The sequence below is a fragment of the Strigops habroptila genome, chromosome 10 (genome assembly GCF_004027225.2).
Source record: "Strigops habroptila isolate Jane chromosome 10, bStrHab1.2.pri, whole genome shotgun sequence".
NCBI classification, from domain to species: domain Eukaryota; kingdom Metazoa; phylum Chordata; class Aves; order Psittaciformes; family Psittacidae; genus Strigops; species Strigops habroptila.
The window spans coordinates 29,759,472-29,780,791 of NC_046359.1; the positions used below are offsets into that span (position 1 = coordinate 29,759,472).

Consider the following 21,320-nt stretch of genomic DNA (forward strand, 5'->3'; position numbering starts at 1 on the left):
TGCTTTCCCTTGGAATGTTACACCACCTTGGGGGAATCTACTTCTTCTCCCTTCACCTGTTACTCTTTTCTTCTCTTTGCATGATGCATGGAGGTTTAAAGATTCCACTACCTAAAGTAATTAGAATATAGTTGTTGTCTGTCATTTTGGCCCAGTTTTAATTATTTGGCGATCTCAATTTTGCACTGAGGTCTCATAGTTGCAGCTGTTTCAATGCATGGTGGTTGAGTATTTTGAAACTTGCCCTGTTTTCATTTATTATTCATGCTGAATGCAATTATGAAAATACTTTCTGAATCTACGTATAATTAAGTCCATGTCCATGCTTGGCTCTTTCTGGTAGAATTACAAGACTTATCATTAAGTACTGTAATAGTCCTGCAGCAGAGGTTCAAGCAAGCCCTTCTATAAATCTGCTTCAGAAAAGTCCAAACCATGTCTTCATGAAGTAGAAAGGAACACTTTACACCTGTGGCTAAAGTATGCAAAGTTTTAAAATGGTGTTTAATCCATTTCTGCACTGATAAAATTGATAAAAACAAGCACCACATTAAAAAAGGGTATCAGGTCACTGGCATTTTTAGTTGGGAGCATATGGTCTCCTCTGATAGGAACTAGGAGTTGGTAGAAATGTTCAGCTGTCCTTTGTTGTTTTGCAGTTCTTGAAATCTTTCTAGATCAAATCACATTAGCTATTAAATTAAAATTGTTTCTTCAGTGAGGGAGTGTAGCTCTTGGTCTTGCTCTGTAGTTTTACTGGAAATGAAGGCTAAGAGAGGATTTCTGTATTTGGGATATAGGGGAAGATCTCAGAACTGAATAGCAAATTTTTTTGGTAGAAGATCAACCTGTACGAGTTTGCTACCGCTAGAGGAACCTCCCTTGGCAAAATGGCGATGCATAGTGCATGGCTGAAGAATTCTCTTAACTGGATTTTAAGTGTGATACTTTCTTCTCTTTCTGCTACTTCCTGCTCTCATAGTAAATATTTATATTTCATAGTTAAATATATCATACCATATCTCAAGATGTTTACATGAAGAAATAAGGGACAGGTGGTTGTGAAGTATTTTGATGAAATGTGTTCCAGTGTGAATAAATGCAAGAAAAGGTATTTGCTGCTGAAATTCAAGATCTGACAAAAGAACTGTTTTGGGTGAGTTTAGTGTACAGGAATATATCTATCAACAGATGTCAAGTTAATTCAGGAGATAAATAGATTTAAGCAAAGAATTGTGACATCCACTGTCAGCAGACCTCAAGATACCAGTTGCCATTGGATTTAATCTACCATAAAAACAATGAGAATATTTCTATTTGATATTGAGAGATTCCAGTCTTCTTTCTTCCAGATTGGTTTTGGTTTTGGTTTTTTTTGTTTTTTGTTTTTTGTTTTTTTTTTTTAAGAATCTGCATCATAAAATTGAGTCTTCCTGATTTTATGCTGGAGAGAAATTATGGGGAGAAGATGCTTTCTGGATGTGTGACAGCAGGATTTAGTTGGGGGGGGGGAGTTAGGTGTAATTTTGTGATGGGTATATCTGGTGTCTAAATTTACCTAGAAAGACTCATTTTTGGTCCTGTTGAGAAAAGGATTGAGGTGATTGGAACAAAATTCAAATATTTGTGAATGTTGAATGCAAATTGTATTAGATAACAATGGTCTGAGGTTGAGGAGTAGTTTGTAGAGGGTGTAGTAGCTTTTATGACAGTAATTGTATACAACTGAGGGAGGGGGAAAGGCTGAAGAGCTTTTAGGCATGCAAGCCCTATAACTACAAGCAAAGATTTTTATTTTTTTTCTTAGTATTGGGTCCTATTAGTCTAATAAAAGCATAACTTCTCCTTATGAAACTCAACTCTGATACAGCTATTAGTTGAATTTTGTGTTCATGCCTATGTACATGTGTGTATATGGGTTAATTAAAAAAAGAATGCTTACTACTTCAGTGCATGTTGTTTAGAAGTCTTTAAGTACTGCTTTCTTAAAAGAAATCAAAGGAATATGTTTCAAATAAGTAAATTCGGTAAAGGAGATGACTACTAAACGAATTCTGTCCAGAAAGGGAAAGGGTAATGTTTGGAATGTAGGGTCATGGCAAGAGCTGTGCATCCTTTCTTAGCTCCAGGGACTTTGTGTTAGAGGGAAGATGCTGCCGAGTTTTATACTTTCTTCATTCATCACACAACATAAAACCACATTACAGTACAAAGAGCAAATTTTTGCTCTGTGTTGAGTTTATAATATCGTTGAGGATTTTGTTTTAAGCAGGCATTTTGCGTATTTTTGATGCCACTTTTTCTTCTGACGTGATCATTGTTGCGAAGTTTTCTTATTGTCTAATGATTTTTTTATTTTTTTTATAGTAATACTTTACTGCATAATTTACCTTAGAAATCTTACTGGTAAATGTAGAATATTCCAATAGCGCTTAAACATACATCAGTTTCAGTTGTCATGAGTAATGCTAAAGTTGTAAAGCTGTTTCCTATTTTTATGTAGGTATTTTTGGAAAATAACTAAGTTGCCTTATATTTTTCTCAATGTCTGCTAACATAAAGCAGCATATATACCTGTTTCAAATGAAATAAATAAAATCACAGGTATTTACTAAACATACTAATTGTGTTGGTAAATTCAGTGAACTATGTAACTGTTAGAAGCTTTGAGGCAAATACATACTTCAGAAAAAAAAACCCAAACAACAAACCAACAGTAAAAACTCTCCCGGTGGAGACTGCAAGCTCTCTTATTTTCTTATTATGAACTGCTGCTGCTTTTTACGTAAAAATTAACCTAGTACAAGTAAGCTAGTTGCTGCCTTGGGTGATTGTAGAATAGGCAGAAAGGAGAGCATAAGCTTGAATTCTAATCACTCCCAGCAGGAGGGTTACAAATGATAAATATGTAGACGTGTGTCCCTTTATGTCTGTCTTGGAATATCTGGTAGTGCAAGTAAAATATCAAATACGCTATAATTGAGTAGGTTTTGAAGGCATTACTTTCTGTGGAGCAACTCATAATTTTCAAAACTCTGGTGCTGCATAAGAGCGCTTGCCCTTGTTACCAAACATGAAAAGCAGTCATATTGAAGATACAGATTTTATTGTAGTCAAGCTTTCATACAGTTATCCCTTGCCCAAAAAGTTATGTAAGTGTCTGGAGGTTTCAGGTGAGCTTCTCATTAAAGAAATCAGTATTATGGGAGTTTGGATTGTGTTTAGTCACATTTATTTATGGGCAAAATAGCTTACAGAGAACAAAAGCAATTGCTCTTTTAGAGAAATCCCATCTTGATTACCGGCAGTTCGCAAGGTTTTGCTGCTGCTTCTTTTGTTTTTTCTTGCTTAGAAAAGCTAAAGTCAATGAATGGGAATCTTTCCATGCCATCACCAAAGAAACCATTTTTTTAAATCCCCGAGAGCTAAACTTTTTCCAAGGTGGAAAATGAACTTGTAGAAAAAGTATTACTGCCATTGCCTGCCATGTACTGCCATTAACTCTAGTGTCAGCCTGATAGTACAATGACTTAAAGAAAAGCTGAGCTAGAGAGAATCATGGGGTGGTCTGGGTTGGAAGGGACCTTAAAGACCATCTAGTTCCAACCCTCCTGCCATGGGCAGGGACACCTTCCAATAGACCAGGTTACTCGGATAGATGATATGATTGCAACAGAAAATAGTCTTTTAGATGCGCGGATTAACTTTAGATCACATAGCCTTAAAGCTGCATTTTTTACAAACTTCTGGACTATTGCATAAAAGTTGGTACATTCAGAGCCAGTAATCAAAATGGTCCTTCTCTATTTTCTCTATATCCCACTGTGATGCTTCACTTACTTTATGCTATGAAGATTACAATGTAAGAAATAGAGCAAAATGTTATACTTGTTTCATATATAGCAACACAGATGTAAGATTATTTGAAAAATAATGTTAATGTATATGTTTTAGTATTTTTTTGAAACTAATACATTGCCATTTGAAGGTGGAGTATAATAGAAATGTAAGATAATTTTAACCATCTCATCTATCAACTAGACTTAGATGACTACATAAGGTACAGAAACTTTATATCTGCATATTTTCTTTTAATTTTTGATGAAGTAGTACACGTGCTGTTTAGTAGAAGTGAGGACTTCTGCCAAGAGTTTTAACACAGGGGAAGATTAAAGCATAGCATAGAGTGTTTATTTTGTGAAAAACTTTGTTCGAGTAAGCTGCCATGCAAAAATATCCCAGGCTTCATTGAAGCTGCATGGAATTTGCAAGAATTTCATAGACATTTTTGTGGAATCAGGGAAAACTCTGTCTTTAAATTAAGAACTTCCCATCAAATGTTCTGTTTTCACTGATGCTTATGTTAGAAAGCGCTGTTAGAAATGACATACATCAGTTCTTATAGCTGTCTATTCAAGGCTGTCTGTTTGGAGAAGTAACGCATTTTCTTGCAAGACATTGCTTTGGCATCTAAATCTCAGTAACTGGTTCTGGTACTGGTAACATAAGTCTGTTATGGCTGTTGATATAACTCATCATGAAACATTCTTCTTCCTTCAGCAGCATTAGCTGTCTCTTATTATTACTGGCTTTTTCAGCTGCACAGAGAGGTATGGATCGTTCTACCCATCCAAAAAAATACCGTCAGACAGTGCAGCATGGATGGTGTTCATAAAATTTAACTTTTTCTTTTGAATATGTTTGGATTGGTGATTGTAGGTGGAACTCTTTCACTAAATAAAGAACGAACTTCGGGAAGAAAATGTAAGGATTTAGAAGAAAACATAAAACATTTAAGGAGGCCATAGTTAAACTTGACTGGTTAGAATTGGTGTGTTACTCACAGTGAAGTTACACTGTGAAAGGCTAAAATTAGCTGTCCAAGATATCCAAACAGTGCACAGTAGTAGTTTGTGGAAGTGCAGTGTTGGAAGGTTAAAACAAAAGTCATCCATCTCATGTTATGTATATGCCAAATGAAAAATGAAAAGCCAGCCACTTCTGCTGGTTTTTAAATAACTGTGCATCCTAAGCCAGCTATAGCAAAAGTTGTATAATGGAAACTCTTAGTTTTCTGAAAGTCCTCTTTTTTAACAATACCAGAGGGTTTCTGGTCTGTTGATTTTTGTGGGTTTTCTCTGTAAGTAAGTTTTTTGTTTAAAGAGAAAAAGGTTGCTTTAGGCAAGTAGAGAGAAATAAATATTTTCCATATGTCTTCTGTAAAGCTTTTTTTAAAAGTAGTAAGAATAGTGTTTGTCTATTAGCTTAACAGTTACAGAATACTAAACCAAACTTTAATATTTCCATAATTATCTAAAAATCTGGGAAAACATCAAAGAGATTCGTCCCTGATAGGTGATTATTTTCCCAAGCAATCTGTTTTCTTTCAGTCAGCTGTAATAGGTAGAAATTGGCTCAAATAAAAATGTTAGTACAGAAATCACCTGTCTGAAGTGACTGGTCCTAGGAAGGAGGCAAACAAACTAAACGTATTCAGTGTGTTAGGAGTGTTGCGTTCATGTGATTCTTGAGTGCTGCTTGGCAAGAGTTGTTGTAAAGATGCAGCATATTTTTTTCCCTCTGGTTAGTTTTCCTTTCTGTATGTGAAAGTATAAAATCAGTAAGTTACTGTAGGGTCGTAAGTTGAGCCTCAGGAAGATAGTGACAAACATGATCAAAAGTATGGACTGGTTTCTATAGGGGATATAGCTAAGTAGATGAGTTCTGCTTATTCTGGAGAAGAAACAGTGAAATAGGGAAGTGTATACCACAGGGAATTATACCACTCCTGATATTAATATGAAATGGAAAGGATAAAGAAAAATCAACTGTGGATTGCCTTCCAATATAAGTTGAAACTAGTAGAATCTAGGCTGAAAAACAAAAAGTGGTAGTGGTTGTTTTCTGCATAAGGCAGTTGATGCAACCTTTTGCCAAAGGATCTTAGGAATAGTAAATCTGACGGGATTCCAGGGGCAACCAGAAAAGCTCACAGAAGAGAAATCACTTTCTATAAACAGTGTAACCCCCTGAACCTCAAGTAGTCGGAGAGTGAAATAGCGCTAAGGGGAAAGTATTGCTGGGTTTTCTGTCATTTTATATTCTTCTATAGGCACTGTTAGGGAGAGGATAAGAAGCTAGATGAACCTTTGGTTTGGTACAGTACAACTGTGTTACATTCCAAGAGAATGTAAAAGCCAGACAACCTCCATGTTTAGTTTATATGCTGTATGAATTGCTTGAGACTCTCAATAGTTGTTTGAGTCTTTGAAGCAGTGAATAGCTTAAAAAAAAAAAATTAAAAAAAAAACCAAACCAAACCCACTAAGAATAATAGATTTTTAATAATTATTTTTTTTTCTCCATTGGAATAAGCAAGAGTAAAATTGTATATGGGGATTTGGACGAGTAATTAGAGTAACAGGGTTTTTTACTTCATTTTTTTATAACTCGCTTTTTTTTTAATTCTGTAGTTTAGTCTGCTGCATTGTAGAAAGTCTGCTTCTTGCTAAATGCAATGTTTAAAATGCCCTAAGATGGTAAGGGATAAGCTACAAATATGGACTATCAGCAAGCCCTGGAGATTTAGTTAATCTGACCTAGATGTTCTTTTGATGATTGAGAACTGCAGTATGTGAAAACACTTCTCAATTTCAAAATGAAATACAAGGATATCTGTTGTATAACTCAGCTGTCCTTGTAGTGACAGGCACATCAATCATTTCTGAACAGGAAAGGATTTACTATAAAAAGTTTGTAGCTTTGGAGCTGTTGAGTTCATTGGCATTCGGATCAGCAATGATATTGGAAGTTGTAAGTGAATTCAGCATTTGAATTTTACCATGTCCTGAAGAGGATTAGCTACAAATGCAGGCAACATGCTATTTTCTTTTTCATTTTCAAGAGCCTGTTGTATAAGATGTTAATTCTTGACTTAGTTTTCAGCATATTTTATGTGAAACTGCTTAGTAGCTCTTAAAGAAACACTGAACAGGTATCTGTAAACATAAATGTGGGGGGGGGAAAATGGGAAAAAAAGCAAGTACCTGGAAAGCAAAACTGTGTTTATATATACCACTTTTGAATACCTGAGAAAGCCACTATTTTTCTGTAACCTCTGGGCTGAGACTATTTTTATAGTACAGTTGAATACACATAGAAGATGCTCCATGTTGAAGAACTGTGGGGTTAATGTCCTATTTTTTTTAAATCTTACAGTGATTGAATAAAATGGCTTGGATGATTGGTAGGATTATATGGCCCAATATTTACTCTGCAGAACACTGTTTCCTATCTATTTAGCAGATTCTAATGGTTTTGACTGAAGTTTTGCATGATGGTTTCTGGTATATGCTGAATTATTTCATAAAGATGTAATGGTAATAATTTTGCACTTAGGAATATGGGAAAAAGAAATTATCTGTGTTAAAAAGACGGAAGGTAAATTGGCTTTTTCAGTGGTAATTGTTTCCACTGTTTTGGAACTGAGACACAATATTTCTCACAGCTTCTTGTTCAGACTGGCTCCTTTATGCTAAGTGGTGTTCAAATTTTAGAAGTTGCACTTCATGTTTAAACAGTAGAGATTTCTTAAAATATTAACAGCTAAAAGCATTCATGAGTCAAAACACACATTTCTCTGTAGGGATGAACAGACATTTCCTTGGAATCACTTTGAGCTGTATTAATGTGAATCTGGACACCTGAGATGAAAGCAGAATCCTCTCTGTAAATGATCCTTGTGATAAAACAAGGGAGTATAGAGTAAATTTAAGTACTCTGTGGGAGGGAAAGATAAGAGGTGAAAATGATGGATGCTTTGCACAGTTTCTTTGTATCGTTTTTAGGTATGCTGGACATAAGTACTGGCATGTCTGTAACATGTTTGTTTAAGAACCGTGAATTTTCCTGTGTTTAAGGATTTATTTAAGTGGAGGAACTAATATTTTGATTATGGTTGGTGTTACTGAGATGGCACAATGTGGTAGTCTGTACCAGGAGGAGTTTCCAATGATTGAAGCCTTTTTGAGATTGTATTCTGTAGCTGTCGTCTGCTCAAAACAAGAGAGGAATGAATAAGCAAAGGCTCGTTAAACCTGAGAAAATTAGTAACAGAAAGAACTAGGGCACATTGACTATTATACATCAATTCCTCCATGTACAAAACTTAAGAAGTAAGCCTTTGCTCTGTTTTGGGATAGGAATTGCCTTACAGTAGTATACCTGGCATCTGCGTGGCAGCACATTACAGTTGTAACAGTTACTGCTCTATAAATTCCTGCTTTTCTTACTGAGCAGTAGCAAGAGAAGTCAGTATCTAAAACCACAATTGGTATTAGGTGTTACTAGTTGTAAGAAAGTGGCTAATGTTAGCAGAGAGAGGGTACGAACTGGTGATGATGTGGCTGAGTGGCATGGTTTTCTAGTTGCTAAGACATTGCAGTGGTGTTGAATACAAACATTTCATTGTGAAGACAGTTTAGAAGCATTTTGTGCAATTCGCTGCCACAAGTAATACAAAAGATTACTGTGGGTAATAGCAATAATACTCTATTACTGTGGTGGTAGAAATTATTTAACATTTCAGCTCATCTGAAGTGTATTTTAAAACAACTCTCTTGGCAGTGTTCAACCAAAAAGGAAAATGTCTTCAATAAACTGACTGCAATTTTAAAGTCTCTTATAAATGTAGCCTAACTTAATTATTTGTGAGCTTGTAGTCTCATTCAGCTTTCAAAAAAAAAAAAACAAACAAAAAAAAAAAAAACCCAACCCAAAACTATGAAGTTTTATTAACTTTTACTTAGAATGTTCTGTGTGAAGTAATGTGTTTCTTTTTGTGGAAATATTTTACAGACTCCTGGCTTGAGAGCACACTCTGGAAGGTTGCAGTGGTTTGCAAAGAAATGTATATCAAATAATCAGGTATGTGGCTTGTATGATGTCTTCTATGTAAATGTCATTATATTCCAAGAAAAATTGTTTGGAAGTATTTCATTGCTTGATTTTTTTGGTCGTGAAAGGACATGTGACATGCTGATGAGGTGAACTTATCGCTCTGTGTAAATGCTGGTGTATACTTAAACAGGAATATTATTTTAGCTGAATGCACACAGCGTGTAAGTGCACATATATAGAAAAATAGTTTGGCTGGGGTATAACTGTGTTCTTCCTTCTTTCTTTTTGAAGATGGAGACATTGGAACAGTTAGTACAATTAACTCAAAATCTATTCGAATGTGATAGAAATGAGATGTACTACTACTTGCTTCAATTGTGTGGTAAGTGAGCTTGTGATCTGTTTTGGTTTGTGTTTGGAGATAGGTAATAACCCTGAATTGGAGAGGGGTTTTATCCTGAAATGTGATTAGCCTTGATACCATTTCTGAGACATCTTGTGAGGGAGAGAGTACAGGGGACTCTTGGCCTGCAGACCAGAACACTTACCTAGAACTTACATAGTACAAGTCTTCCAATCCATGCTGTTGTCTTGTATCCTAGTTTGAAAGTTTACTCTGTTTCGGTTTTTAATATGCTTGAAGAAGTAAAACAGTTATGAAGATTTGTTACATCTTCATAACTGGTAAAGACCTGGAGTCTTCTGTAATTGGATCTGGTTCTGAAAGGTGGTTTTGTTGTTTGTTTTTTTTTTTTTTTTTAATCTACCAATTCTTCACCAGCTACAATTTAAATTTTGCTTCATTTGTAGAAACATAACAATTTTTAAAATTGGAAGGTCATTTCTATGCTAGAGACTTAGTGTAGGATGTGTCTGTAGTGTTTTTAATTTCCTCTTTTTATGTATTTTTCAGTTTGTGCTTGGTTTGTTACTCAGTGTGTTGTGCTGTATTACACAATAAAAATTCTGGAAGCTTCAGTTATTTTGAAGTCTTGAAAAAACATTTTGTGTTCAGATTGGATATGGGTAGAGTAAATTGGGACATAAAAAAGCATTACAGGGGCTATTACGCATTTCGGTGATATGCGTGTGTGTATAGATTAATGAGCCATTACAGCAATTTGATATATTTAGTATGGGGAATACTTCCCCATTCCACTTCCCTTAAGCAGAAGAGATGAGTACTTCCACAAAATAAATGATGAGACCTCTTGAGACCTCTGTGTTACTTTTCATTTCCTGAACAGCCTTTCCGTCAAAATTCAACTATAGCATTACCTGATTCTGGCTTTGCACATGGTTCACCGTCAAAAATCAAGTAGGCCTGAAAAGCAATGTTGGCTCAACAGGGAGGGAGCCTTCCTATTTCCCTTCTCATCCTGTTCACCTCTGGCAATGAGTAAGTCTGACAGTGTGTCTGCTAGGAAGAGAATCTAAGAAGATACAATTTATCAACTTCTGTCATGCAAAATCTTCAGTTGTCTTTCAAAAGACAAAACCAATTCCATCTATTCAAAGATGTGGAAAACATTTGTGGGTTTCTGTCACCATAAAACACAAAACCCACGCACATTCCTGTTTTCAACCATTATAGATTATCTGTTGAAGCTGCTCCATGCACAAGCACAGTAGAGAGTAGCCATAACTTCAGATCTATTTTAGGCATATTAAAAAAAGAATCTAGCATCTTGTCCAAGCTGTGATCGGAAATGTAGAAGACAATGCATTTGGTTTTTTAGAACCACAGAAGAATTTCGCTGGAGAGAACCTCAGGAGTTTTAGGCCTACCCCTTTCCCAGAGCTAGGAAGGCTTCAGAGTTAGATGACATCATGGCCTTGTCTAGTGAAGTTTTGGGTGCCTCCAAAGGTGGAAATCAAATAGCCTCCCTGGGCAACCTGTTCCAGGATTTGATCATCCTCAGATACTCTGTTGCTGCAACTTTTAACCATCACCTTTCATACTTTGCTGTGCACTTCCAAGGAGAGCCTGACTCGCTCTTTTCCGTAACTTACAGGTAACTAAAGACAGCAAGTAGTCTGCCCTGTTAGCCTGCTTTTCTCCGGGCTGCCCAAAACTCTTCTTCAACCTCCTGTTGCGCATCTGCTCCAGCCCCATGTCTGTCTTGATGGTGGAATTTGCTCCAGTTGCTAGCATGTCTTCTATAGTTGTGGAGAACACAGTCCTCTAGATGTGGCCTCATGAGGGCCAAACATAGGGACAAGTGCATGAAAAAGTGTTAGGAAATTCTCTGTCCTACTCTGCTAACTGCCATTATAATCGGCTTTAAAATGTTATCTGCAGTATTTAGTCCTTAAAAACAATCATTTTATTTTACTTAGGGTAGTCACCAAGTTTGTTGCCTCTTCCAAAAAGCTGAAGCAATGCCAAAGAAAGTGGGCATGGAGCTTGAATCAGCCCTGTTACATATCCATGTGTTTTCCTAAACTCATGCTGCTCCTGGGAAGAAGAGAACGTTGCACTGTAACGTTTCAGTATTGCATGGCAATATTGATTGCAAAGCAGCACATTCTGCTTTGAAACTCCACCTTTATAACAATTCCAGAGAACATCGAAGTGTGCCATGCTGCTTCCAAGTGGCTGCTCCAGCTTTTCCTTGTGCTTTGGCTTAGTCCAGTGGAGCCTGAGCTGCTGAAAAACTGAAGTTCCGTAACTGAACAGTGGAAGAGTAGTGGAAGAGCTGCTGGTTTAAGCTGAGATATTGCCGAGTGAACGATTCGTTCCGTCATCCGCCTTCTGACTGCCTTCTTGCATTGCATCTCTTAATTTCTGGAATTCTGAATTAAAATATGGAATGGACAGATTATAGTTAGCAAATGTTGGGGTTAGGTAGCTGTGAATAGGATCTACAACCAGAATCCAATGCTATTCTGGTGACTTATGATAAGAGACATAGGAAACCACCTGATGTATGTTGTTAAATAGCAATTAACTTTTTTCATAAAGTCCAGCTTTCTATTTATTTGCAGTTCTGTATAGTGATGCATGTATAAATAGCTGGTTTTGTTGAAAACAGTTGAATTATTCTGTGAATTTGGCAGCAATTATTTTTTTCTCTTTCAGAAAACTTAACCTTTTACAGTCTTCAGATACAGTTGGTGTTGGTTTTGGTTTTGCTTGGGTTTTTGGTTTTGTTTTTTTTTTTCCCTTAGAAAATGAGAGCCTGAAGACCTAAACTTCTGGAATGTAGACGCTGTAACTCAGTAGCAACATAACCAGGGGATTTAATTTCGAGGATTTCAGAATAGAACTGAGGAAGTGGTACCTTAGAGGGTTAATGTTTTGTACTAACTTAGAAATTTTTGTAATTGTTTTTATAATTAACAATCAAGTATATTAGAACTTATGAGCCAGGAGGCACATTTCTGCAATGTTTGTGAGCTGATTTCTCATTAATTTGAAAATTCATACAATCCTTTTGTTGTTGTTTGCATCTTCCAGTGTCCTCTGTGTTTTAAAAGTAGTTCAGAACTTTTCAGGTTGATGATCATGTAAAGCAGAAGTATATGACTAATTGATGAATTATTTTCCAAAGATACCTTTTTTGAATCACTTTAGATATGTATATATATATGTACTTCAAATGTGCTTTTGTCTGAAGATTTGAATCTGCTTTCAGATAACAACAATGACTGGAGAAAGGCTGAAGCTGTTTGGACTAAAATTCAAGAAGAAAATCTTGTTCCTCGTGAGAAAACACTAGCCTTACTGGCTGAAATTCTTGAAAAAAATGGTCAGGTTGTTCCATTTGAGGTACCTAAGGTAACTGGAATTTAACTTTCCTAGCTAACAACACTTTTTAATATATTTGCATTGAAAAATGTTAACATACAGCATTACAGTAACTTAAATAAGTTTGTTTTAAAGGTTAGACATGAAGATACTGAAAGTTTAACTGTTTCTCGTGAAGAAGAAAGAAAAATAAGGATGCTTTGCAGCAAAAACAATGCAAAAGGTAAACTGAAAACCACTTCCCCACCCTCCCCGGCATTAATTTTAAGATTTCAATTAACTACAGAGCAACACATGCTTGCTGCTTTTTTTTGTTGGTTTGCTAGTATATTAAGAAAGTTACATGATAATGTTACCTGCCAATATTACATTTCAGAAGCTGTTAGGAGAGGGATATGCTAAATATTTAAAATATCATTAGAAATGCTGACTTCTTAGATGGATGTTTGAAAGCCAGTCTACAGAGAGGTTGCCAATTTTAAAATTACCGAAGTATTGCTGGTCTGTAGTTCACTTTATACTGTTGGGTTAAGACCATGTTCTAGACTTTCAAATGTATCCATAAAACACCAGAAAATAAATTTATGTATAGGAAAATATCATTTCTGTGATTCCCAGAAAATCCAGCTTTTTGGTCAAAAGTTTTATGCTGTGAGACATGAGAACTGTAGTGAGATGAAAGATTGATGTCAAGTGAAATAGCAGACACATGTTTATGAAAAGGCAATTACTTATTAAAAGAAGTTGTTCAGAGATTTTGTATTTGCCCCTGCTGTTGAAGTCTCAATAATAAGATCAGATATGGTTCCAAAGTATACTTCAAGTACCTTATTTAAGTATAGATTTGACAAAGAAATTAAATAGACAAGATTAAATGAGATGGGACTATGTTATGGAGATAACCATTGCTCTCCTCCTAGCTGTCTTTTATCAGTTAGTCTATATTTTATCCACTGATGTTGCAAGGCTGTTGATTTCTATTTGAAGGAAGGATTCAATGTGTTTCATAGCGTCTTTAGCTTCTTTACAACTAAGATTAAAGTTGTCTGTGTTTATCTGTAGGATTTGCAGACTTTTCCTCCTGTTGTTCCTTCCCCAAACAAATAAAGGCTATTAAAAAAAAAAGAAAATCAAAATGTGACCCATAGCTTGCAGTTTCAAACCCCTGTGCCTGTGGGTACTGTCTCACAAGTAAAATGGCCTTATTGAGAGATCACATCAATTCTGCTATGAAAAATTAACAGCTTTTCTGTGCAAACTTCCCTACCTCAGATAAAAATGGAATTAACTTACGCACGTGTGTTTGCCTTTGTATATGGAAAGGAGGAGTGTGCTTCATTGCAGTTCCTTTGGCTTAATCTGTGTTTAAATCATTGGAAATCCATTCCTATCCATCTTGTCCCAAAGTAGGGTCACGGAGTCAGAACTAGCATTACTGGACCTCTCAAAGTGGGGAGGAAATTAGTCTATTTCTAGCATTTGCCAGGATGCAGAGTATTTGAATGTTCTGGAAATCCTGATTTTGTTCACCTATACTGTGACATATAAACGGGTATCTCACTTGGAAGCAGATAAGGAATAGAATTAAATAGGTTTAAAAAATCATTTTTGCTGAATGAGGAAGATTTATAAATACAAGATACCTAGTCTTTTTCTTCCCTGAGTGTTATCAGTGTATTTTACAGGTCGGACATGCTGGGTTTTAAGCTTTTGAGTTTTAAAATAAGAATCTGTCAGCTATTCACACGCTTCTGTTAGTGAAATGACTCTATAGAGTTGTTCAGTTGCAGGAGCACTGATTAGAGGTCTGGAGTCTGGGTATTCTATATATAGGGTGTGTAATCTCATGTTATGTATATGAATTTAAGAATCATGTATTATGACAGATATAATGTTTTCAAGAATTTTCTTCATGCTGGTAAATTTTGGGACTCAAAAGAAAATGAGAAAATCAGAAATATTGTCACTGAAAACATTTCAAAATTAATGGAGGGCATTTTATAGCATGATTCCTGGGAAAGTGTCCTGTGCCTTTGATATCATAAATGATCAAGTGGAGAGGAGGAGGAAACTAAATATGTCATGGACCTTGCAGGGAGACTAATTTAAAACAAAATTGTGAAATGTAACTGCTAACTGTCTATGATAACGTTTGATACTGAATTTATCAATAAATTATTCCTACGTGTTCTTTTATTTAAAGGTGCAGTATTCGAGAGGAGGTGGTGTAGAGCTACTGGGAATTAGCAGGGAAAAAAAGACAAACGTTGGGAAACAGTTCTCTTTGTCTTGGAAAAAAAAACCAGCATAAAAACTAAGTTGTCACTTTTATATAACAGTATAGTGTAATTTTGATGTGAATGTAATAAGGCAGAATATAACTTTTTATCAGCATCAGCCTTTTGATAGGAAAAATATTAACTTAATCTAGTTATGTAACTAATTTCACAAATTTATCAATTCTGACATGGAGGTGTTTTGAAAAGCTGTTCCCTGAAGTGCTTGATTTATGCTAAGTCATATTTTCATTTTTATCGTGATTCCTCAGTGTGAGAACTTGACTCTGGGGGATCATGTTACACATATCCCAAACAGTTGGATTTGCTGAAACAAGTTTGACTGTCTTGAGAACTGAGACTTTCTTGGCAAGTTGTCACTTTTCTAACAAATCTTTCTACTTGAAATAGCTACTATAACACAGTATGATTTTGAAACCAGGAACTTTCTCTTTCGAATGCTAATATACTTTAATAATTTTAGATGCTATTTGAAGAAGCAGTAAGCTGTTAATACCTGATCAGGCATATGTCTTAATTCAAGACTCATCTAGTTATACTTCAACCAGACTGCCATTTGCACTGATGATCTTTAAGGTCCCTTCCAACCCAAACTATTCTATGATTCTATACTCTTTGGTTGAAGAAGTTTAACATTCAAACCAAAGGGAACACCAGCCGTTTTGGTTTGGGGAATGCCAGCTTAAAATTCCACAGCACACTGTAGCAAATGCTATTAGTGTGACTCTTCTTGTGACAGTAGGATTCAAATGAGATGTCTTCATCTTTACTTTTGAAGTATAAGAAAAAACTAAAATGCCTACTGCTCTGACATTGGTAGTCATAGTACGAGTATTTCTGAAAAGTTTTAAGGGTTATTGTGGCTATGATTTGCATTAGCAAAGGGATTATTTATGAGGTTTCATTAAATGAAACATGCAAACACAGTTTAGATATAAAAGATCATTTGTGGTTCTTAACACAGCTTTCTAGCATATGTTACAGCCTGGATGGCAGTTCTAGCTGCGTGTTTATAGCCACATAATCTTGTTTCAGAAAAATAAATGACTGAAAAGTGTGCTTATCATTTTTCCCCCTTTTTGGTAACATCTTTTCATACAGTGACAGTTATTGTGAATGCATGAAATAAAACTGTTAATCAGTCAAACAAATGCAGCGTAGTTTACTTGTTAAATATCTGTATATTTGTAAATTGTATGTTTTGTATAAATCTTGTCGTAGCCAAATAATTTGATCTCCCCATATTGGAATCACCTCCTATATTATTTGTTAAATGCTGTTGTGATCATGCACCAGACACTGTAACTGTATACCCCAGAATTAGGTGTTGCTTTAAAAATCCTGAGTCTTCCCCTTCTAAACAGCTGTGTTGGTATTTCAGCAACAGACACATATAGAAAAAGACCAGTAGCAAACTTTGTGGAGATATGTGAAGATACAGAGATATGTCAATTGTTGTATATAAGCAGTTTTGAACAAGTTGTGACTAATAGCTTTGGGGTCTAAGATGTAAGCAGAGGATAAATAGATTTAAGATGGACCTTTTCAATGAATAGGTGATTTCTGTCTATGATCAACATCATTGCAATGAGACATTTAATTTTGCCTTTTTTTTTTCCCCTTTCTAGAGGCCTATAGTGTTTTCCTGAAAATAAAAGGGAAGAATGAGCTTCGTTACGGTTCTTATTTTACCCTTATAAAAGCATTGTTAGCACAGGATTGCCTTGAACAAGCCATCAAAGTAAAACAAATGTAAGGCTTTTCTGTGTTTGGGGGATTTAATTGTTTGGGTACCCAACAATTAAGTTGGGTGAGGCATGTTTTAAAATAATTTCTGGATCATTTTAAGGTAAGTCCATATCTTTCAATGGGAAAATGGGTCATGACTGGTAATTAGGAGCTATGGTAAGAAATACACCAGTGTTTCATAGAGAGATACGCTGTGTATTGAAAAGGTACTAGAGTGAGAGTATGTATTGCTAATAACTCATTTCAGCTAACAGTATCAACAAATGTACTTGGCATCAGAATTGAAAATCTACCCTCCTGGCAGTCTGCCTTTTCCTCTTTCGAGCAATATCCAAACAGACAAGATTCCTTCACTTAACTGCCTGTGAGCCTTCGCCTCCATCCCCATCCCTGCTGCTGTCCTGCCCTACCCACACTCCCTGGCAGCTGGCTGCCTACCAGATGCAAAATGGTACATTTGACTGTGGTGCCAGTGGCTAGGAGATGACCATAAACCTTAGATCCAACTCTTTAACACTTCTGAAATAAACCCAACCTGCTGACATCTATTATTAGAATCAACAGAATCAAATTAACCTTTAGTGAGTTGCATGGTACACCACTTGTTTTAATTATTGCCTGTAATGTGTGTTCTGCTCAGATTATAGGCTTCAGAGTAAAAGTGTTACTACTCATCAATGTAGAGGCAAGAAAAACAAAAATATAAGTGTAATTTAAGTCTTTCACTTTCTACAACTAAAACAAGAACAGTGGTTGTCATCAAGTGTGTTCTCTGACTGAATACATTGAATTTGAAAGTGCCTGTAGGTAACTTACATGATGCATAAAGCACTATAAAAATCTAATAATTTTTAGAGTCAACTTGGTCTTTGATGTCTGGGAACGGTATAGTGTAAGACAATGTTTATTATTTTCATGTTTTCTTTGAAAGTGTTTAGACCAAAGAAATGTCTTTCATTGAAAAAGTATTTGACATCTGCATTCAGAACAAATAATGTTTTTTTCAAATAGGTCTCAGTAACTGGGCTTCATGGTAAGCAATGTTTGTGCTTGATGGATATATGGCTTATATCAAGGAAAAACTAAGACAGTTTATCAAATTACGCTCCCTGAAATGGAAGTAACTGATAAGTCTGTATAAATAAAAGATGGAAAGGAGGTGTTTTTAGAAGCACGAAAGAATATTGATAAAAATTAGGTAGTTTGTTAAACATTCACACAAAATATTAATGTATCACAATGTATTGAAAGATTCGTCAGGGGAGAAGTTTGAAACATTCTACTGCATTGACTGCTTCCCTGCTCAAACACAATTGCAAGCAAGAGGCACAAAGTATTGCATGTTATCAGCAGTAATTTGCAGATTGGAAGAGCAGAAAAAAGGTAGCGGCTTGTTCCTGGTATTTTAATGATTCAGAATTCCCACTTTAGATACATGTTTTAGTATGTAAATTCAAAATGCAGGGGTAAAAATAAAGAACAAAAAATTGTAAAGACTGATGAAGTTGGAGATGTGTTTCAAAGGACACACTTCTGAACCTTGAGTTATTTAATAAAAAAGAAAATAGGACTTGGTAAGAGGCTCTGTTCTTTGTCACTGGCCAAAGCCAACCATCATAACCTCTGTGCTTTTCAGAACTCTCATACTCCATCTTGTAGCATAAAAATGCCAAATAATGACATTCTAGGAAACTTGTAACAGCTCACTATTGCCTCAAGACAGAAAATGCTTCATATTGGCAGTGTTCATGGTGTTTATCTCTGTATCTTTTTTCTAGTAACAAAATGGTGCTTACATTAAACATTTGCAAAAGTCTGTAAGTTTTAAATTATTCACTGAAATAGACAAAGTGATTGTGTGAGTACCCATGGTTGAGGAATAGCAAATCTGTGTTTTGCACACATTTCTGCATGCTTGACAATTTTTCCAACCTCATATTACAAAGAGATTACTCCTACAAAGCCTAAATGTGTGCAGTGGCCTGAAACTTGTGCAACTCCTAATATTTTCATAAAATATAGGAAAGCTACCTTCATTTATATAAGCTAACATCAATTTGTTTTTTTCTCTGCTTGAAGCCAAATTTGAAATTTAAATAATATTTTGAGTGCCTTACTATTGCATTAGCATAGGCAACAAAATAAGTTTGCGGGTTTTGTTTGGTTTTTTGGGTTTTTTTTGTTTTTTTTTTTTGTTTGTTTTTGGTTTTTTAATTTAAAAAGGTCAGATAATTTTAAAACTTCCCTCCTGGTATCAGAACTGAGAAGCTTCCATGGGGAAGTGATGTGGCAGAAGGAAATTGCACTCCTACTCTGCATTTGGAAAAAAACCAAACCCCCAAACCAAACAACCCAGGAGGTTACTGATATGTTGGTCAACCCAAGTCTAGTTGTTTTCACATTCTAGCACTGTTTAGAGGAATATTTACTGCATTTAGTCCAAGAAGTTTTAAATAGAAATTTAGGAGTATTGGAATGATGGATTAGTTCTGTAATAGTAGCTAACATCTATTTAATCACACTAAAGATTGGAAGATTGGAGAAAGTAAATCCTTTGTTATATGTAATTTACAGTCTCATGCATGAATTGTTGACTTAAGGGCTTTGACAGATGGGACAAAGGAAAAAAAAAGGCGGAACTGAGCAGTGGGTGCTTAGGCAGGGATTAAGAGGATTGGTTGGGAGAGTAAGAAAATCCCAGAGTCCAGTGACTGCATTTCTGAGCCTGGGAGGCTGAAAGTGACTGAGAGGATAGTCATATTGTGTGCACTGTGAAGGATTTTCTTGGGATTGAGGAGAATAATTTAGCAATGACCCTGCTTACCTCCCAATCCGCTCAGCCTCTAAGTTCAAGTAGGTAGGCTGCTCAGTTGTTTGCCACAAGATGATCAGTGAGGTTTATCTTGATTGCTGATATGGTAAATGGCAATGCCCCCCTTTTCTGTGCAGAGATTTTGTAATCTAGAAATCAACATTTGTAAACTTATCCTTATATATTAAAAATGTGGCTGTCATTTGAGAATAGGATCAACGTGATTGCTGGTTAGTCTCTCTTGACTAATTTTCAGAGTGTTAGAAAAGCTCTAGCAGTGTTATTAATGTAAAGACTCTCTTTGCTATAGATATGTGAAGTTTTGTATTACAGGAGATGAAGAATTGATAAGTGAAATACAATTTTAACATGGCTAAGGCAGCAAATGTAGTATGTTCACTTTAAAACCTGTATACATCTAGATGACAGAAATTTGAAAATTAATCAACCAAATGATACGGTGTTAGTTCATAATATGCTTTAGTTTATGTTTAAAATATACAGTGCTGAAAATAAATGTTTCATTTTTACTGCTGAAAGAATAGTTTTATATTTTATAATTATGGTGACTATTGAAAAAAGAAGAAAAAGTATCCAGCTTAGGATACAACAGAACAATGCAGGGCATGCAGTTATTTTAGTCATCTAATATGTCAGCATTCAAGAATCTGAACCGATTGTTTAAAAAAAATCTTGTACTTTGTTTCTTTTGTTGCTCACTTCCAACTTTGTCATCTGTCAGAATGCAAAAAAAAATTATCCTTCTATAACCATTGACAGGATAACACAAAAGCTGTCTCCAGGTCGATATTTTGCAGCAATATTTTTAACATACGAACAGTAGTTTTTATAATTTCACCTTGGTGCTCAACCATTTATTATCGTATCAGAAGCATGTCAGTAATTCCTTTCTAAATGTCTGCTTCTTTTAGTGCTGAGACCCACATCAAGGGCTTCACACTGAACAGTGCTGCCAGCAGCCTCCTCATCATATCGCAAGTTAGGCGGGATTATTTGAAAGGTATGTCACAATGCTTGACCTTTACGTCACATTAATGCCTCTGCAGATTTTTCTTGTAACGCCCTTCGAATACTTGGATAAAGGAGTCCATTTAGCAAATTACCTGCTTATCAAGAGCCTTTTGTGGTAGCTGAGAGACGTAAATTACTGTACATGCATTTATAATACAGCTTGAATATGAATGTACTTGTCATTTGACCACTTAGTCCAGTTTCCATTCCATTTAACACAAGATGGGTTTTCTTAAGATGAATCACAGCTCTTCAGACATGCAAAATTTGTGCTCCAGAACGAGAGAAAGTACAGGCTTTCAAGTGCGTTAAAATTCACAGCACAAGTCATTTTGCTTTGGAAATTAACATACTTTCGAGCATCTGAAACAATTCCCAGCAGTTGTTTCTTGCATATTGTGTTGGTTGTGTGAGATACCAGATGAGTTAAATTGACTGTTAAATGTGCATGATTGTGCACTAAATGATTATAATATTGATTTAAAAACTTAATCAAATACTTTTAATAGTTCTCAATACCAACAGTAACAAAATACTCAGTTTGATTTTCTTTTTAACATAAAAAAGACGATAGAAAAGGAAATGGTGGCTGAAGAGTATGTAAGGGTACCCAACAAGATGGTGGGTAAAGTTTACAGTTGTGTTATTTTAGTTCTTGGCACCGGTTGTTTTGCAGGGAAGAGTTCAGCTCCACAGTGTTAAATTTTACTTGTTTAGTTGTGCGGTAGAACTCTGGTGAGAGAAGGAAACTCTGCCCGCAAGTAGTTTTACATGCAGTGCT

At 35.6% G+C, this 21,320-nt stretch overlaps 1 protein-coding gene across 2 annotated transcripts in view; it reads left to right on the forward strand.

Moving 5' to 3' along the window:
* LRPPRC (leucine rich pentatricopeptide repeat containing) overlaps nt 1-21,320 on the forward strand; it is a 91,438-nt gene that overhangs the window by 55,416 nt on the left and 14,702 nt on the right. For both annotated transcript variants that reach the window (XM_030499076.1, XM_030499077.1), the window contains exons 26-31: nt 8,857-8,925; nt 9,190-9,280; nt 12,537-12,679; nt 12,785-12,872; nt 16,575-16,698; nt 20,440-20,528. In XM_030499076.1, coding sequence (XP_030354936.1) covers nt 8,857-8,925; nt 9,190-9,280; nt 12,537-12,679; nt 12,785-12,872; nt 16,575-16,698; nt 20,440-20,528 — 604 coding nt within the window. The remainder of the gene's footprint in view (nt 1-8,856; nt 8,926-9,189; nt 9,281-12,536; nt 12,680-12,784; nt 12,873-16,574; nt 16,699-20,439; nt 20,529-21,320) is intronic.